Source organism: Triticum urartu, chromosome 5A, assembly GCF_056163025.1.
Source record: "Triticum urartu cultivar PI428250 chromosome 5A, HENAU_Tu73, whole genome shotgun sequence".
Taxonomy (NCBI): domain Eukaryota; kingdom Viridiplantae; phylum Streptophyta; class Magnoliopsida; order Poales; family Poaceae; genus Triticum; species Triticum urartu.
The window spans coordinates 420,142,137-420,162,838 of NC_141877.1; the positions used below are offsets into that span (position 1 = coordinate 420,142,137).

General features: G+C 45.7%; 1 protein-coding gene across 1 annotated transcript in view; it reads left to right on the plus strand.

Annotated features, from left to right (window-relative positions):
• Positions 1 to 14,783, plus strand: part of LOC147971693 (uncharacterized) — a 31,133-nt gene extending 16,350 nt beyond the window's left edge. Inside the window, exons 4-5 of the mRNA XM_087524082.1 lie at positions 7,271 to 8,113; positions 14,656 to 14,783. Of these exons, the coding sequence (XP_087380208.1) occupies positions 7,271 to 8,113; positions 14,656 to 14,783 (971 nt within the window). The remainder of the gene's footprint in view (positions 1 to 7,270; positions 8,114 to 14,655) is intronic.
• Positions 14,784 to 20,702: the final 5,919 nt, after the last annotated feature.

Genomic DNA, 20,702 nt, shown 5'->3' on the forward strand with positions numbered 1-20,702 from the left:
TCACTTTGCCATCTTTCTTATCCACCAAATATTCAGGGAATTTCCGCTTCCAATGATCATTTCCTTTGCAGTAGAAGCACTCAGTTTCAGGCTTTGGTCTAGCTTTGGGCTTCTTCACGGGAGTGACAACTTGCTTGTCATTCTACTTGAAGTTCCCTTTCTTTCCCTTTGCCCTTTTCTTGAAACTAGTGTTCTTGTCAATCATCAACACTTGATGCTCTTTCTTGATTTCTACCTTCATCAATTTCAACATCAGAAGAGCTCGAGAATCGTTTTCGTCATCCCTTGCATACTATAGTTCATCACGAAGTTCTAGTAACTTGGTGATGGTGACTAGAGAACTCTGTCAATCACTATCTTATCTGTAAGATTAACTCCCACTTGATTCAACTAATTGTAGTACCCAGACAATCTGAGCATATGCTCACTGCTTGAGCTATTCTCCTCCATCTTTTAGCTATAGAACTTGTTGGAGACTTCATATCTCTCAACTCGGGTATTTGCTTGAAATATTTAACTTCAACTCCTAGAACATCTCATATGGTCCATGACGTTCAAAATGTCTTTGAAGTCCTGATTCTAAGCCGTTAAGCATGGTGCACTAAACTATCAAGTAGTCATCATATTGAGCTAGCCAAACGTTCATAACGTCTGCATCTGCTCCTGCAATAGTTCTGTCACCTAGCGGTGCATCAAGGACATAATTCTTCTGTGCAGCAATGAGGTTAATCCTCAGATCACGGATCCAATCTGCATCATTGCTACTAGCATTTTTCAACATAGTTTTCTCTAGGAATATATAAAAAATTAAACGGGGAGCAATATCGCAAGCAATTGATCTACAACATAGATATGCTAATACTACCAGGACTAAGTTCATGATAAATTAAAGTTCAATTAATCATATTACTTAAGAACTCCCACTTAGATAGACATCCCTCTAATCCTCTAAGTGATAACGTGATCCAAATCAACTAAACCATGTCCGATCATCACGTGAGATGGAGTAGTTTCAATGGTGAACATCACTATGTTGATCATATCTACTATATGATTCACGCTTGACCTTTCGGTCTTCGTGTTCCGAGGCCATATCTGTTATATGCTAGGCTCGTCAAGTTTAACCTGAGTATTCCGCGTGTGCAACTGTTTTTCACCCGTTGTATTTGAACGTAGAGCCTATCACACCCGATCATCACGTGGTGTCTCAGCACGAAGAACTTTTGCAACGGTGCATACTCAGGGAGAACACTTATACTTTGATAATTTAGTGAGGGATCATCTTATAATGCTACCATCAATCAAAGCAAGCTAAGGTGCATAAAAGATAAACATCACATGCAATCAATATAAGTGATATGATATGGCCTTCATCATCTTGTGCTTGCGATCTCCATCTCCGAAGCACCTCCATGATCACCATCGTCACCAGCGCGATACCTTGATCTCCATCGTAGCATCATTGTCGTTTCGCCAATCTTATGCTTCTACGACTATCGCTACCGCTTAGTGATAAAGTAAAGCATTACAGGGCGATTGCATTGCATACAATAAAGCGACAACCATATGGCTCCTGCCAGTTGCCGATAACTTGGTTACAAAACATGATCATCTCATACAATAAAATTTAGCATCATGTCTTGACCATATCACATCACAACATGCCCTGCAAAAACAAGTTAGACGTCCTCTACTTTGTTGTTGCAAGTTTTACGTGGTTGCTACGGGCTTAGCAAGAACCGTTCTTACCTACGCATCAAAACCACAACGATAGTTTGTCAAGTTGGTGAGGTTTTAACCTTCGCAAGGACCGAGCGTAGCCACACTCGGTTCAACTAAAGTTGGAGAAACTAACACCCGCCAGCCACCTGTGTGCAAAGCACGTCGGTAGAACTAGTCTCGCGTAAGCATACGCGTAATGTCAGTCTGGGCCGCTTCATCCAACAATACCGCCGAACCAAAGTGTGACATGCTGGTAAGCAGTATGACTTATATCGCCCACAACTCACTTGTGTTCTACTCGTGCATATTACATCAACGCATAAAACCTGGCTCGGATGCCACTGTTGGGGAACGTAGTAATTTCAAAAAAATTCCTACGCACACGCAAGATCATGGTGATGCATAGCAACGAGAGGGGAGAGCGTTGTCCATGTACCCTTGTAGACCGTAAGCGGAAGCGTTAGCACAACGCGGTTGATGTAGTCATACGTCTTCACGATCCGACCGATCAAGTACCGAACGTATGGCACCTCCGAGTTCAGCACACGTTCAGCCCGATGACGTCCCTCGAACTCCGATCCAGTCGAGTGTTGAGGGAGAGTTTCGTCAGCACGACGGCGTGGTGACGATGTTGATGTTCTACCGACGCAGCGCTTCGCCTAAGCACCGCTACAGTATTATCGAGGTGGACTATGGTGGAGGGAGGCACCGCACATGGCTAAGAGACGATCAACTTGTGTGTCTAGAGGTGCCCCCTGCCCCTGTATATAAAGGAGCAAGGGGGGAGGCGGCCGGCCTAGGAGAAGGGTGCGCCAAGGGGGGAGTCCTACTCCTACCAGGAGTAGGACTCCTCCTTTCCTTGTTGGAGTAGGAGAGAAGGAAAGAGGAGGAGAGGGAGAAGGAAAAGGGGGCTGCACCCCTTGTCCAATTCGAACCAGAGGGGGGGCAGAGGCCTCCTTCCTTTTGGCCTCTCTCCTCTATTCCCGTATGGCCCAATAAGGCCCATATACTCCCTGGCGAATTCCCGTAACTCTCTGGTACTCTGAAAAATACCCGAATAACTCGGAACCTTTCCGAAGTTCGAATATAGTCATCCAATATATCGATCTTTATGTATCGACCATTTCGAGACTCCTCGTCATGTCCCCGGTCTCATCCGGGACTCCAAACTCCTTTGGTACATCAAAACACATAAACTCATAATATAACCGTCATTGAACTTTAAGCGTGCGGACCCTACGAGTTCGAGAACTATGTATACATGACCGAGACACATCTCCGGTCAATAACCAATAGCGGAACCTGGATGCTCATATTCGCTCCCACATATTCTACGAAGATCTTTATCGGTCAAACCGCATAGCAGCATACGTTGTTCCCTTTGTCATCGGTATGTTACTTGGCCGAGATTCGGTCGTCGGTATCTCAATACCTAGTTCAATCTCGTTACCGGCAAGTCTCTTTACTCGTTCCGTAATACCTCATCCCGCAACTAACTCATTAGTTGCAATGCTTGCAAGGCTTAAGTGATGTGTATTACCGAGTGGGCCCAGAGATACCTCTCCGACAATCGGAGTGACAAATCCTAATATCAAAATACGCCAACCCAACAAGTACCTTCGGAGACACCTGTAGAGCACCTTTATAATCACCCAGTTACGTTGTGACGTTTGGTAGCACACAAAGTGTTCCTCCGGTAAACGGGAGTTGCATAATCTCATAGTCATAGGAACATGTATAAGTCATGAAGAAAGCAATAGCAACATACTAAACAATCGAGTGCTAAGCTAACGGAATGGGTCAAGTCAATCACATCATTCTCCTAATGATGTGATCCCGTTAATCAAATGACAACTCATGTCTATGGTTAGGAAACATAACCATCTTTGATCAACGAGCTAGTCAAGTAGAGGCATACTAGTGACACTCTCTTTGTCTATGTATTCACACATGTATTATGTTTCCGGTTAATACAATTATAGCATGAATAATAAGCATTTATCATGATATAAGGAAATAAATAATAACTTTATTATTGCCTCTAGGGCATATTTCCTTCACTTTTGTGACGCACGATTTATCGTCATGGAGGTGGACACTTCTGTGATGATAATTTTGGTAATGTCATGGAACACTTCTACGACAACACAGGTATGACTATCTTGATTCTGTCATAAATTTGTCATGGATGTACATGCATGACAAAAAAAGCGACCTACTGTGACAAACACGTATCATCACGGAAGTGTATTTTTTTTTGCAGTGTTTGTGCCACTTGAAATGTTCTTGTTGAAGTAAGGGCCATGTGTTCATGATAGGCATACTTTGTATCTTTGAGGTTAGTCTCCTATTCTTCCTCTTTGTCCTCTTCCTCCATACTAACCTTGGCCTTTAGAGCAAGGTTGGGTTTCTTTACTCGTTGAGAGCGAAGTACTGCATTGTCGGCGGTCTTGTCCAAGATGCTCATAGCAACGAACTCATCCAACACATCACTTGAGGACAAGGTGTGGAAGTCCGGCCTTTGACGAATGACGGAGGACATGGCTTTGTGGTAGGGCATCATTGCCTTGAGGAATTTGTGTTGGAAATATGCCCTAGAGGCAATAATAAAATGATTATTATTATATTTCCTTGTTCATGATAATTGTCTATTATTCATGCTATAATTGTGTTATCCGGAAATCATAATACATGTGTGAATACATAGACCATAACATGTCCCTAGTGAGCCTCTAGTTAACTAGCTCGTTGATCAATAGATAGTCATGGTTTCCTGACTATGGACATTGGATGTCATTGATAACGGGATCACATCATTAGGAGAATGATGTGATGGACAAGACCCAATCCTAAGCATAGCACAAGATCGTGTAGTTCGTTTGCTAGAGCTTTTCCAATGTCAAGTATCATTTCCTTAGACCATGAGATCGTGTAACTCTCGGATGCTGTAGGAGTGCTTTGGGTGTACCAAACGTCACAACGTAACTGGGTGACTATAAAGGTATACTACAGGTATCCCCGAAAGTATATGTTGGGTTGACACATATCGAGACTGGGATTTGTCACTCCGTATGACGGAGAGGTATCCCTGGGACCACTCGGTAATGCATCATCACAATGAGCTCAATGTGACCAAGTGTTTGGTCACGGGATCATGAATTACGGTACGAGTAAAGTGACTTGCCAGTAACGAGATTGAACGAGGTGTTGGGATACCGATGATCGAATCTCGGGCAAGTAACGTACCGATTGACAAAGGGAATTAAATACGGGATTGATTGAATCCTCGACATTGTGGTTCATCCGATGAGATCATCGTGGAACATGTGGGAGCCAACATGGGTATCCAGATCCCGTTGTTGGTTATTGACCGGAGAGTCGTCTCGGTCATGTCTGCATGTCTCCCGAACCCGTAGGGTCTACACACTTAAGGTTTGCTGACACTAGGGTTGTAGATATGTTAGTATGCGGTAACCCAAAAGTTGTTCAGAGTCCCGAATGAGATCCCAAACGTCATGAGGAGTTCCGGAATGGTCCGGAGGTGAATATTTATATATAGGAAGTCCAGTTTCGACCATCGGGAAAGTTTCGGGGGTAATCGGTATTGTACCGGGACCACCGGAAGGGTCCCGGGGGTCCATCGGGTGGGGCCACCTATCCCGGAGGGGCCCATGGGCTGAAGTGGGAGGGGAACCAGCCCCTGGTGGGCTGGTGCGCCCCCATGGGCCTCCCCCTGCGCCTAGGGTTGGAAACCCTAGGGGTGGGGGGCGCCCACCTGACTTGGGGGGCAAGTCCCCCCCCTTGGCCGCCACCCCCCTTGGAGATTGGATCTCCTAGGGCCGGCGCCCCCTAGGGGTCCTATATATAGTGGGGGGAAGGGAGGGCTGGCACACCCAAGCCTTGGCGCCTCCCTCTCCCTCGTAACTCTCTCTCTCTCTCCCGTTGGAGCTTGGCGAAGCCCTGCCGAGATCACCGCTACTTCCACCACCACGCCGTCGTGCTGCTGGATCTCCATCAACCTCTCCTTCCCCTTGCTGGATCAAGAAGGAGGAGACGTCTTCCCAACCGTACGTGTGTTGAACGCGGAGGTGCCGTCCGTTCGGCACTTGGTCATCGGTGATTTGGATCACGACGAGTACGACTCCATCAACCCCGTTCTCTTGAACGCTTCCGCTCGCGATCTACAAGGGTATGTAGATGCACTCCCCTTTTCCTCGTTGCTAGATGACTCCATAGATTGATCTTGGTGATGCGTAGAAAATTTTAAAATTCTGCTACGTTCCCCAACAGTGGCATCATGAGCTAGGTCTATGCATAGTTTCTATGCACGAGTAGAACACAAGTTGTTGTGGGCGTTGATTTTGTCAATTTACTTGCTGTTACTAGTCTTATCTTGATTTGGTGGCATCATGGGATGAAGCGGTCCAGACCGACCTTACACGTACGCTTACATGAGACTGGTTCCACCGACTGACATGCACTAGTTGCATAAGGTGGCTAGCGGGTGTCTGTCTCACCCACTTTAGTCGGATCGGATTAGATGAAAAGGGTCCTTATGAAGGGTAAATAGAAATTGGCATATCATGTTGTGGTTTTGACGTAGGTAAGAAACATTCTTGCTAGAAACCTATAGCAGCCACGTAAAAACATGCAACAACAATTAGAGGACGTCTAACTTGTTTTGCAGCATATGCCATGTGATGTGCTATGTCCAAAAGGATGTGATGAATGATATATGTGATGTATGAGATTGATAATGTTCTTGTAATAGGAATCACGACTTGCATGTCGATGAGTATGACAACCGGTAGGAGCCATAGGAGTTGTCTTAATTTATTTATGACCTGCGTGTCAATATAAATGTCATGTAATTACTTTACTTTATTGCTAAACCGTTAGCCATAGTAGTAGAAGTAATAGATGACGAGACAACTTCATAAAGACACGATGATGAAGATCATGATGATGGCGATCATGGTGTCATGCCAGTGATGATGATGATCATGGCGCCCCGAAGATGGAGATTAAAAGGAGCAAATGGTATTGGCCATATCATGTCACTATTTGATTGCATGTGATGTTTATCATGTTTTTGCTTCTTATTTGCTTAGAGCGACGGTAGTAAATAAGATGATCCCTCACAATAATTTCAAGAAAGTGTTCCCCCTAACTGTGCGCCGTTGCGAAAGTTCGTTGTCTCAAAGCACCACGTGATGATCGGGTGTGATAGATTCTAACGTTCACATACAACGGGTGTAAGCCTAGGTTGACTTGACGAGCCTAGCATGTACAGACATGGCCTCGGAACACAAGAGACTGAAAGGTCGAACATGAGTCGTATGGAAGATACGATCAACATGGAGATGTTCACCGATGATGACTAGTCCATCTCACATGATGATCGGGCACGGTCTAGTTGAGTCGGATCATGTATCACTTAGATGACTAGAGGGATGTCTAATCTGAGTGGGAGTTCATTAAATAATTTGATTAGATGAACTTAATTATCATGAACTTAGTCTAAAAACCTCTGCAAATTGTCTTGTAGATCAAATGGCCAACGCTCATGTCAACCTCAACTTCAACGCGTTCCTAGAGAAAACCAACCTGAAAGATGATGGTAGCAACTATACAGACTGGGTCCGGAACCTGAGGATCATCCTCATAGCTGCCAGGAAAGCATATGTCCTAGAAGCACCGCTAGGTGATGCACCCATCCTAGAGAACCAAGACGTTATGAACGCTTGGCAGTCACGTGCTGATGATTACTCCCTTGTTCAGTGTGGCATGCTTTACAGCTTAGAACCGGGGCTCCAAAAGCGTTTTGAGCGACATAGAGCATATGAGATGTTCGAAGAGCTGAAAATGGTTTTCCAAGCTCATGCCCGGGTCGAGAGATATGAAGTCTCCGACAAGTTCTACAGTTGTAAGATGGAGGAAAATAGTTCTATCAGTGAGCACATACTCAAAATGTCTGGGTTGCACAATCGCTTGTCCCAGCTGGGCATTAACCTCCCGGACGAGGCAGTCATTGACAGAATCCTTCAGTCACTCCCACCTAGCTACAAGAGCTTTGTGATGAACTACAATATGCAGGGGATGGTGAAAACTATTCCTGAAGTATTTTCAATGTTGAAATCAGTGGAGGTGGAAATCAAAAAGGAACATCAAGTGTTGATGGTCAATAAAACCACTAGTTTCAAGAAAGGCAAGGGTAAGAAGAACTTCAAGAAGGACGGCAAGGGAGTTGCCGCGCTCGGTAAACCAGTTGCCGGGAAGAAGTCAAAGAATGGACCCAAAACTGAGACTGAGTGCTTTTATTGCAAGGGAAAGGGACACTGGAAGCGGAACTACCCTAAATACTTAGCGGATAAGGCCGGCAACACTAAAGGTATATGTAATATACATGTAATTGATGTGTACCTTACCAGTACTTGTAGTAGCTCCTGGGTATTTGATACCGGTGCGGTTGCTCACATTTGTAACTCAAAACAGGAGCTGCGGAATAAGCGGAGACTGGCGAAGGACGAGGTGACGATGCGCGTCGGGAATGGTTCCAAGGTCGATGTGATCGCCGTCGGCACGCTATCTCTACATTTACCTACGGGATTAGTTTTAAACCTCAATAATTGTTATTTAGTGCCAGCTTTGAGCATGAACATTGTATCTGGATCTCGTTTAATACGAGATGGCTACTCATTTAAATCCGAGAATAATGGTTATTCTATTTATATGAGAGATATGTTTTATGGTCATGCTCCGCTGGTCAATGGTTTATTCTTAATGAATCTCGAACGTGATGTTACACATATTCATAGTGTGAATACCAAAAGATGTAAGATTGATAATGATAGTCCCACATATCTGTGGCACTACCGCCTTGGTCACATCGGTGTCAAACGCATGAAGAAGCTCCATACAGATGGACTTTTGGAGTCTCTTGATTTCAAATCATTTGACACGTGCGAACCATGCCTCATGGGTAAAATGACCAACACTTCATTCTCCGGAACAATGGAGCGAGCAACCAACTTATTGGAAATTATACATACTGATGTGTGCGGTCCAATGAGCGTTGAGGCTCGCGGTGGCTATCGTTATGTTCTCACTCTCACTGATGACTTAAGTAGATATGGGTATGTCTATTTGATGAAACACAAGTCTGAGACCTTTGAAAAGTTCAAGGAATTTCAGAATGAGGTAGAGAATCAACGTGACCGAAAGATAAAATTCTTACGATCAAATCGTGGGGGAGAATATTTAAGTCACGAATTTGGTACGCACTTAAGGAAATGTGGAATCGTTTCACAACTCACGCCGCCTGGAACACCTCAGCGTAACGGTGTGTCCGAACGTCGTAATCGCACTCTATTGGATATGGTGCGATCTATGATATCACTCACTGATTTACCGCTATCATTTTGGGGATACGCTCTAGAGACAGCTACATTCACTTTAAATAGGGCACCGTCTAAATCCGTTGAGACGACACCGTATGAATTATGGTTTGGGAAGAAACCTAAGCTGTCGTTTCTAAAAGTTTGGGGATGTGATGCTTATGTCAAGAAACTTCAACCTGAAAAGCTCGAACCCAGGTCGGAAAAATGCGTCTTCATAGGATACCCTAAGGAAACCATTGGGTATTCCTTCTACCTCAGATCCGAAGGCAAGATATTTGTTGCCAAGAACGGGTCCTTTCTGGAGAAAGAGTTACTCTCAAGAGAAGTAAGTGGGAGGAAAGTAGAACTCGATGAAGTACTGCCTCTTGAACCGAAAAGTAGCGCAGCTCAGGAAGATGTTCCTGTGGTGCCTGCACCGACTAGAGAGGAAGTTAATGATAATGATCAAGGTACTTCGGATCAAGTTGCCACTGAACTTCGTAGGTCCACAAGGACATGTTCCACACCAGAATGGTATGGCAACCCTATCCTGGAAATCATGTTGTTAGACAATGGTGAACCTTCGAACTATGAAGAAGCAATGGCGGGCCCAGATTCCAACAAATGGCTTGAAGCCATGCAATCCGAGATAGGATCCATGTATGAAAACAAAGTATGGACTTTGACAGACTTGCCCGATGATTGGCGAGTGATAGAGAATAAATGGATCTTTAAGAAGAAGACGGACGCGGATGGTAATTTTACCATCTATAAGGCTTGACTTGTCGCTAAGGGTTATCGACAAGTTCAAGGGGTTGACTACGATGAGACCTTCTCACCCGTAGCGAAGCTGAAGTCCGTACGAATCATGTTAGCAATTGCCGCATACTATGATTATGAGATATGGCAAATGGACATCAAAACGGCATTCCTTAACGGCTTTGTTAAGGAAGAATTGTATATGATGCACCCGGAAGGTTTTGTTGATCCTAAGAATGCTAACAAGGTATGCAAGCTCCAGTGCTCCATCTATGGGCTGGTGCAAGCATCTCGGAGTTGGAACATTCGCTTTAATGAAATGATCAAAGCGTTTGGGTTTATGCAGACTTATGGAGAAGCCTGCGTTTACAAGAAAGTGAGTGGGAGCTCTGTAGCATTTCTCATATTATATGTGGATGACATACTTTTGATGGGAAATGATATAGAACTTTTGGACAGTATTAAGGCCTACTTGAATAAGTGTTTTTCAATGAAGGACCTTGGACAAGCTGCTTACATATTAGGCATCAAGATCTATAGAGATAGATCGAGACACCTCATAGGTCTTTCACAAAGCACATACCTTGATAAGATATTGAAGAAGTTCAATATGGATCAGTCCAAGAAGGGGTTCTTGCCTATGTTGCAAGGTGTGAAATTGAGCTCAGCTCAATGTCCGACCATGACAGAAGATAGAGAAAAAATGAGTGTCGTCCCCTATGCCTCAGCCATAGGGTCTATCATGTATGCCATGCTGTGTACCAGACCTGATGTAAACCTTGACGTGAGTTTGGTAGGAAGGTACCAAAGTAATCCCGGCATGGAACACTGGACAGCGGTCAAGAACATCCTGAAGTACCTGAAAAGGACTAAGGATATGTTTCTCGTATATCGAGGTGACGAGGAGCTCGTCGTAAAGGGTTACGTCGACGCTAGCTTCGACACAGATCTGGATGACTCTAAGTCACAAACCGGATACGTGTATATTTTGAATGGTGGGGCAGTAAGCTGGTGCAGTTGCAAGCAAAGCATCGTGGTGGGATCTACATGTGAGGCGGAGTACATGGCAGCGTCGGAGGCAGCGCATGAAGCAATCTGGATGAAGGAGTTCATCACCGACCTAGGAGTCATACCCAATGCGTCGGGGCCGATCACTCTCTTCTGTGAGAACACTAGAGCTATTGCCCTTGCCAAGGAGCCCAGGTTTCACAAGAAGACCGGGCACATCAAGCGTCGCTTCAACTCCATTCGTGAAAATGTTCAAGATGGAGATATAGATATTTTCAAAGTACATACGGATCTGAATGTCGCAGATCCATTGACTAAACCTCTTCCGCGAGCAAAACATGATCAACACCAGAACTCTATGGGTGTTCGATTCATCACAATGTAACTAGATTATTGACTCTAGTTCAAGTGAGAGACTGTTGGAAATATGCCCTAGAGGCAATAATAAAATGATTATTATTATATTTCCTTGTTCATGATAATTGTCTATTATTCATGCTATAATTGTGTTATCCGGAAATCATAATGGATGTGTGAATACATAGACCATAACATGTCCCTAGTGAGCCTCTAGTTAACTAGCTCGTTGATCAATAGATAGTCATGGTTTCCTGACTATGGACATTGGATGTCATTGATAACGGGATCACATCATTAGGAGAATGATGTGATGGACAAGACCCAATCCTAAGCATAGCACAAGATCGTGTAGTTCGTTTGCTAGAGCTTTTCCAATGTCAAGTATCATTTCCTTAGACCATGAGATCGTGTAACTCCCGGATGCCGTAGGAGTGCTTTGGCTGTACCAAACGTCACAACGTAACTATGTGACTATAAAGGTATACTATACGTATCCCCGAAAGTATCTGTTGGGTTGACACGGATCGAGACTGGGATTTGTCACTCCGTATGACGGAGAGGTTTCTCTGGGCCCACTCGGTAATGCATCATCACAATGAGCTCAATGTGACCAAGTGTTTGGTCACGGGATCATGCATTATGGTACGAGTAAAGTGACTTGCCAGTAACGAGATTGAACGAGGTATTGGGATACCGACAATCGAATCTCGGGCAAGTAACGTACCGATTTGACAAAGGGAATTGAATACATGATTGATTGAATCCTCGACATCGTGGTTCATCCGATGAGATCATCGTGGAACATGTGGGAGCCAACATGGGTATCCAGATCCCACAGTTGGTTATTGACCGGAGAGTCGTCTCGGTCATGTCTGCATGTCTCCCGAACCCGTAGGGTCTACACAATTAAGGTTCAGTGACGCTAGGGTTGTAGAGATGTTAGTATGCGGTAACCCAAAAGTTGTTCGTAGTCCCGGATGAGATCCCGGACGTCACGAGGAGTTCCGGAATGGTCCGGAGGTGAAGATTTATATATAGGAAGTCCAGTTTTGACCATCGGGAAAGTTTCGGGGGTAATCGGTATTGTACCGGGACCACCGGAAGGGTCCCGGGGGTCCACCGGGTGGGGCCACCTATCCCGAAGGGCCCCATGGGCTGAAGTGGGAGGGGAACCAGCCCCTGGTGGGCTGGTGCGCCCCCCATGGGCCTCCTCCTGTGCCTAGGGTTGGAAACCCTAGGGGTGGGGGCACCCACCTGACTTGGGGGGCAAGTCCCCCCCCCCTGGCCGCCGCCCCCCTTGGAGATTGGATCTCCTAGGGCCGGCGCCCCCCTAGGGGTCCTATATATAGTGGGGGGGAGGGAGGGCTGCCACACCCAAGCTTTGGCGCCTCCCTCTCCCTCGTAACACCTCTCTCTCTCTCTCTCTCTCGTTGGAGCTTGGCGAAGCCCTGCCGAGATCACCGCTGCTTCCACCACCATGCCGTCGTGCTGCTGGATCTCCATCAACATCTCCTTCCCCTTGCTGGATCAAGAAGGAGGAGACGTCTTCCCAACCGTACGTGTGTTGAGCGCGGAGGTGCCATCCATTCGGCACTTGGTCATCGGTGATTTGGATCACGACGACTACGACTCCATCAACCCCGTTCTCTTGAACGCTTTCGCTTGCGATCTACAAGGGTATGTAGATGCACTCCCCTTTCCCTCATTGCTATATGACTCCATAGATTGATCTTGGTGATGCGTAGAAAATTTTAAAATTCTGCTACGTTCCCCAACAATTTGCGCTTGATCCAATTGTCATCCATGTCCTTGCTTCCATGATCTCGGAGCGAGACCGCGAGTTTGGTTACCCTCCGATAGAGCTCACGAGGTTCTTCATCTTCTTTCATTGCAAACTCATCGGCTTCGTCTTGCACCACTTCATAGTTGGAGCGTTGAATGCTTGCGCTTCCCCAGTAGATGGAAACCACTTGGTGCCAAGCATCTTTGGCCAAGGAGTAGGGCCGGAGATGAGGAAGGTCTTCGGGTGGGATAGCTTATTGAATGATGAAGAGAGCATTCTCATTGAATTGATTATCCACGGCTTCTCTAGGAGTGAAGTTGCTTCGGTCATGCGGATAGAAACCTTCTTCAATGATTCTCCAAAGGTTAGTGTTCACATGATTTAAATGACGCTTAAAACGATAGACCCAAGAGTCAAATTCAACATTCTTCTCAATCTTAGGGGCTGGCCCGGCATGATTCAAATGAGTGGAAGGGAGAGGTCCACCATAAACAAGCGGAGGTTCCACATGGGCAAAGATGCCGGTGCCACTCTTACCACTAGTAGGAAGGGCTTTCTCGCTAGTAGCTTCCCCCTTGTCGGAGGTAGCATCGATCACCTTGTTGGCGGGATCACCCACTTTCAACGGTGCGGTGGAAAGTTTAAGCTCTTCTAAGAAATCTTTAAACATGCTTTTGACCTCGGTCCTCATGGAGGTTTTCAACGTGTCCAACGCCACATTGAAATCCTCACGAGAGACCGCGGTTCCCCCATCTCCCATAGGAGATACCGGATTTGCACTGGAGTGCTCCTCCTCACCTTCTACGACGTCAACCATACTCTTCGGACGGTAAAGTCCTTAATAAAGAGACGAGGCTCTGATACCAATTGAAAGGATCGATATGGTTGACTAGAGGGGGGGTGAATAGGCAGCTAACAATTTTTAGCTTTTCTTTAACAATTTAAACTTTGCATCAAAGTAGGTTGTCTAGATATGCAACTAGGTGAGCAACCTATATGATGCAACAAAGATAGGAACACAAGCAAGCAAGGGATATATCACAAATAAGCTTGCACAAGTAAAGGCATGAGATAACCAAGAGTGGAGCCGGTGGAGACGAGGATGTGTTACCGAAGTTCCTTCCCTTTGAGGGGAAGTACGTCTCTGTTGGAGCGGTGTGGAGGCACAATGCTCCCCAAGAAGCCACTAGGGCCACTGTATTCTCCTCACGCCCTCACACAATGCGAGATGCCGTGGTTCCACTATTGGTGCCCTTGGAGGCGGCGACCGAACCTTTACAAACAAGGTTGGGGCAATATCCACAACTCAATTGGAGGCTCCCAACGACACCACGAAGCTTCACCATAATGGACTATGGCTCTGCGGTGACCTCAACCGTCTAGGGTGCTCAAACACCCAAGAGTAATAAGATCCGCAAGGGATTAGTGGGGGGAATCAAATGTCTCTTGGTGGAAGTGTAGATCGGGGCCTTCTCAACCACACCCAAGCAAATCAACAAGTTTGATTGGCTAGGGAGTGAGATCGGGCGAAAATGGAGCTTGGAGCAACAATGGAGCTTAGGGTTGGAAGAGGTAGTCAACTGGAGGAAGAAGACACCCCTTTTATAGCTTAGGACAAAAATTCAACCGTTATCCACCTACCAGCCCGCGACCAGCGGTACTACCGCCCCAGACCAGCGGTACTTCCGCTTGTTGATAAGCGGTACTACCGCAAGGCCACATGGTACTACCGTGCGGACCCGCGGTATTACCGCAGTAGCAGCAATAGCTAGGGCAGACCTGTAGCACAAGGGCTGAGGGCGGTGCTGGAATTTAGTCTATTTTGGGCAGCCCAATAACTATTTCAGAAATTCCTAATAAATCCTAGAGGCCCACTTAGCCCATTTGTGCAAGGCAAGGGATACTACTAAATTTTAGTCCCACATTGCTAGTTTAGTGGGAGTTGGACCTCCTTATAAGGGAGGTTCTTTCCCCACTTGTATGAGCATGAGAACAAGAGGGATATCCACGTGCGCTCCTCCTCTGCCACCCGCCACGCCACGCCACGCCTCGTCATGACGCGCCGCGCCACGGGTTGCGGGAATGAGCCAAGCCGATATCTAAATTTTTGCCACGCACGACGGGTATACGAAAGGTCATGTGGGAGTTGAAACGTTTTCTGTAGTGGACACTCAATTCGAACGGCGTGCCTCTTCGGCCGCTGCCTGTTCGCTTCGTCTCCCTTTGTTGCTTCACCTCCTGCCGCAGCCTCTTCGCGTCCTTCTCCTGTGCCTATATAAGAGAGGTCGCTCCTCTCTAGAGAGACACAACAGAAGCTCCTCTTCCTCTCGCCACAAAGTTCCGACCACTTGGCTGCTGCTACGTTCTTCCCCATCCCGTCTTGCGGCGTGCACGGCAGGTCAGGACAGTAGGCCTCCGAAACTGCACCTTTTGAGTCCTGTACGGGAGAAGGGTGATAAGGTTTTTGGGGAGCGCTCAGTGCGACTACTGGCTGCTTCATCACGGACGATCCGGTCGCCGACGACTAGTTCCCCGACGATGACTTCTTCCCCGACGTCCACGACCTCCTCAACGACATGGCAGGCGAGGACACCGACCCCAAGTCCAGCGCTTCTTCTGCTGTTGTCCCGTGCGTGTTCTTGTCTTTCTTGTTAAAGGTTCTGCCGCAGTTCCTTGTTCTAGTTCTTGTCCTACACATGATAGGTTCTACTTCATATATGCTACTTGCTATACTGTCTGCTTTAGATATGATAGGCTACGGTTCATATATGCAGAAGCTATTTACCTTCTCTCTGTCAGAACACATGAATTGTTTTATCTCTACTATATTAGTCATGCTTTATCTAGTATTTCTATTAATAAAATCATTTGGTAAATTGCTCATATTTCCAACAATCCAAAAACCTTATTATAGGAAATTTACCCCAAGTGGTTTTGCTGCTTCCATGAGACCTCCTATGTTTGAGGGTATCCACTATAAGAGGTGGCGCGTGAGAGAAGTCTTATGGCTTCAAACCATGAGTTGCTATGATGCCACTCTCGGCAAACCTGAAGGAGGGCTTGATGCTCAACAGGCACAAGCTTTTCAGAAAATGGATACTCTGTTTAAGGCTGCTCTCTTGAGTGTTCTTGGTGAGAACATAGTTGATGCTTATGCGTCAATTGATAATGGGAAATATCTGTGGGATGCACTCGATGAAGGAAATATGCCCTAGAGGCAATAATAATGTTATTATTTTATTTCCTTATATCATGATAAATGTTTATTATTCATGCTAGAATTGTATTATCCGGAAACATAATACTTGTGTGAATACATAGACAAACCAAACGTCACTAGTATGCCTCTACTTGACTAGCTCGTTAATCGAAGATGGTTATGTTTCCTAACCATAGACATGTGTTGTCATTTGATTAATGGGATCACATCATTAGGAGAATGATGTGATTGACATGACCCATTCCATTAGCTTAGCACCTGATCGTTTAGTATGTTGCTATTGCTTTCTTCATGACTTATACATGTTCCTATGACTATGAGATTATGCAACTCCCGTTTACCGGAGGAACACTTTGTGTGCTACCAAATGTCACAACGTAACTAGGTGATTATAAAGGAGCTCTACAGGTGTCTCCAAAGGTGAATGTTGGGTTGGCGTATTTCGAGATTAGGATTTGTCACTCCGATTGTCGGAGAGGTATCTCTGGGCCCTCTCGGTAATGCACATCACATAAGCCTTGCAAGCATTACAACTAATGAGTTAGCTGCAAGATGATGTATTACAAAACGAGTAAAGAGACTTGCCGGTAACGAGATTGAACTAGGTATTGAGATACCGACGATCGAATCTCGGGCAAGTAACATACCGATGACAAAGGGAACAACGTATGTTGTTATGTGGTCTGACCGATAAAGATCTTCGTAGAATATGTAGGAGCCAATATGAGCATCCAGGTTCCGCTATTGGTTATTGACCGGAGACGTGTCTCGGTCATGTCTGCATTGTTCTCGAACCCGTAGGGTCCGCACGCTTAAGGTTTCGATGACAGTTATATTATGAGTTTATGAGTTTTGATGTACCGAAGTTAGTTCGGAGTCCCGGATGTGATCACGGACATGATGAGGAGTCTCGAAATGGACGGCTATATTCGGACACCGGAAGTGTTCCAGGTGATTTCGGAGAAAACCGGAGAGCCGGAGGGTTACCGGAACCCCCCCCCCCCCCGGGAGAAGTAATGGGCCATATGGGCCTTAGTGGAGAGAGAGAGGGGCAGCCAGGGTGGGCCGCGCGCCTCCTCCCCCTGGTCCGAATTGGACTAGGAGAGGGGGGGCGGCGCCCCCCTTTCCTTCCCCCTCCCCACTTCTTTCCCCCTCCTAGTAGGAGTCTTACTCCTACTAGGAGGAGGACTCCTTGGCGCGCCATAGGGGCCGGCCGGCCTCCTCCCCTTGATCCTTTATATACGGGGGCAGGGGGCACCCCTAGACACACAAGTTGATCTCTAAGATCGTTCTCTTAGCCGTGTGCGGTGCCCCCTTCCACCATAGTCCTCGATAATATTGTAGTGGTGCTTAGGCGAAGCCCTGCGACAGTAGAACATCAAGATCGTCACCACGCCGTCGTGCTGACGGAACTCTTCCCCGAAACTTTGCTGGATCGGAGTCCGGGGATCGTCATCGAGCTGAACGTGTGCTAGAACTCGGAGGTGCCGTAGTTTCGGTGCTTGATCGGTCGGGCCGTGAAGACGTACGACTACATCAACCCCGTTGTCATAACACTTCCGTTGTCGGTCTACAAGGGTATGTAGATCACACTCTCCCCTCTCGTTGCTATGCATCACCATGATCTTGCGTGTGCATAGGAAATTTTGAAATTACTACGTTCCCCAACAGTGGCATCCGAGCCTAGGTTTTATGTGTTGATGTTATTTGCACGAGTAGAACACAAGTGAGTTGTGGGCGATATAAGTCATACTGCTTACCAGCATGTCATACTTTGGTTCGGCGGTATTGTTGGACGAAGCGGCCCAGACCGACATTACGCGTACGCTTACGCGAGACCGGTTCTCCCGACGTGCTTTGCACAAAGGTGGCTAGCGGGTGACAGTTTCTCCAACTTTAGTTGAACCGAGTGTGGCTACGCCCAGTCCTTGCAAAGGTTAAAACAACACCAACTTGACAAACTATCATTGTGGTTTTGATGCGTAGGTAAGATTGGTTTTTGCTTAAGCCCATAGCAGCCACGTAAAACTTGCAACAACAAAGTAGAGGACGTCTAACTTGTTTTTGCAGGGCATGTTGTGATGTGATATGGTCAAGACATGATGCTAAATTTTATTGTATGAGATGATCATGTTTTGTAACCGAGTTATCGGCAACTGGCAGGAGCCATATGGTTGTCGCTTTATTGTATGCAATGCAACTGCGCTGTAATGCTTTACTTTATCACTAAATGGTAGCGATAGTCGTGGAAGCATAAGATTGGCGAGATGACAACGATACTACGATGGTGATCAAGGTGTCGCGCCGGTGACGATGGTGATCACGATGGTGCTTCGAAGATGGAGATCACAAGCACAAGATGATGATGGCCATATCATATCACTTATATTGATTGCATGTGATGTTTATCTTTTTATGCATCTTATCTTGCTTTGCTTGACGGTAGCATTTTAAGATGATCTCTCACTAATTATCAAGAAGTGTTCTCCCTGAGTATGCACCGTTGCGAAAGTTCTTCGTGCTGAGACACCACGTGATGATCGGGTGTGATAGGCTCTACGTTCAAATACAACGGGTGCAAAACAGTTGCACACGCGGAATACTCAGGTTATACTTGACGAGCCAAGCATATACAGATATGGCCTCGGAACACGGAGACCAAAAGGTCGAGCGTGAATCATATAGTAGATATGATCAACATAGCGATGTTCACCAATGAAACTACTCCATCTCACGTGATGATCAGACATGGTTTAGTTGATTTGGATCACGTAATCACTTAGAGGATTAGAGGGATGTCTATCTAAGTGAGAGTTCTTTAGTAATATGATTAATTGAACCTAAAATTATCATGAACTTAGTACCTGATAGTACCTTGCTTGTTTATGTTTGATTGTAGATAGATGGCCCGTGCTATTGTTCCGTTGAATTTTAATGTGTTCCTTGAGAAAGCAAAGTTGAAAGATGATGGTAGAAATTACACGGACTGGGTCCGTAACTTGAGGATTATCCTCATTGCTGCATAGAAGAATTACATCCTGGAAGCACCGCTGGCTGCCAGGCCTGCTACTGGAGCAACACCAGATGTTATGAACGTCTGGCAGAGCAAAGCTGATGACTACTCGATAGTTCAATGTGCCATGCTTTACGGCTTAGAATCGGGACTTCAACGATGTTTTGAACGTCATGGAGCATATGAGATGTTCCAGGAGTTGAAGTTAATATTTCAAGAAAATGCCCGGATTGAGAGATATGAAGTCTCCAATAAGTTCTATAGCTGCAAGATGGAGGAGAACAGTTCTGTCAGTGAGCATATACTCAAAATGTCTGGGTATAATAATCACTTGATTCAATTGGGAGTTAATCTTCCAGATGATTGCGTCATTGACAGAATTCTCCAATCACTACCACCAAGCTACAAGAGCTTCGTGATGAACTATAATATGCAAGGGATGAATAAGACTATTCCCGAGCTCTTCGCAATGCTGAAAGCTGCGGAGGTAGAAATCAAGAAGGAGCATCAAGTGTTGATGGTCAACAAGACCACTAGTTTCAAGAAAAAGGGCAAAGGGAAGAAGAAGGGGAACTTCAAAAAGAACAGCAAACAAGTTGCTACTCAAGAGAAGAAACCCAAACCTGGACCTAAGCCTGAAATAGAGTGCTTCTACTGCAAGCAGACTGGTCACTGGAAGCGGAACTGCCCCAAGTATTTGGCGGATAAGAAGGATGGCAAGGTGAAAAAAGGTATATGTGATATACATGTTATTGATGTGTACCTTACTAATGCTCGCAGTAGCACCTGGGTATTTGATACTGGTTCTGTTGCTAATATTTGCAACTCGAAACAGGGACTACGAATTAAGCGAAGATTGGCTAAGGACGAGGTGACGATGCGCGTGGGAAATGGTTCCAAAGTCGATGTGATCGCAGTCGGCACGCTACCTCTACATCTACCTTCGGGATTAGTATTAGACCTAAATAATTGTTATTTGGTGCCAGCGTTAAGCATGAACATTATATCTGGATCTTGTTTGATGCGAGACGGTTATTCATTTAAATCAGAGAATAATGGTTGTTCTATTTATATGAGTAATATCTTTTATGGTCATGCACCCTTAAAGAGTGGTCTATTCTTATTAAATCTCGATAGTAGTGACACACATATTCATAGTGTTGAAGCCAAAAGATGCAGAGTTGATAATGATAGTGCAACTTATTTGTGGCACTGTCGTTTGGGTCATATCGGTGTAAAGCGCATGAAGAAACTCCATACTGATGGGCTTTTGGAACCACTTGATTATGAATCACTTGGTACTTGCGAACCGTGCCTTATGGGTAAGATGACAAAAACACCGTTCTCCGGTACTATGGAGAGAGCAACAGATTTGTTGGAAATCATACATACAGATGTATGTGGTCCGATGAATGTTGAGGATCGTGGCGGATATCGTTATTTTCTCACCTTCACAGA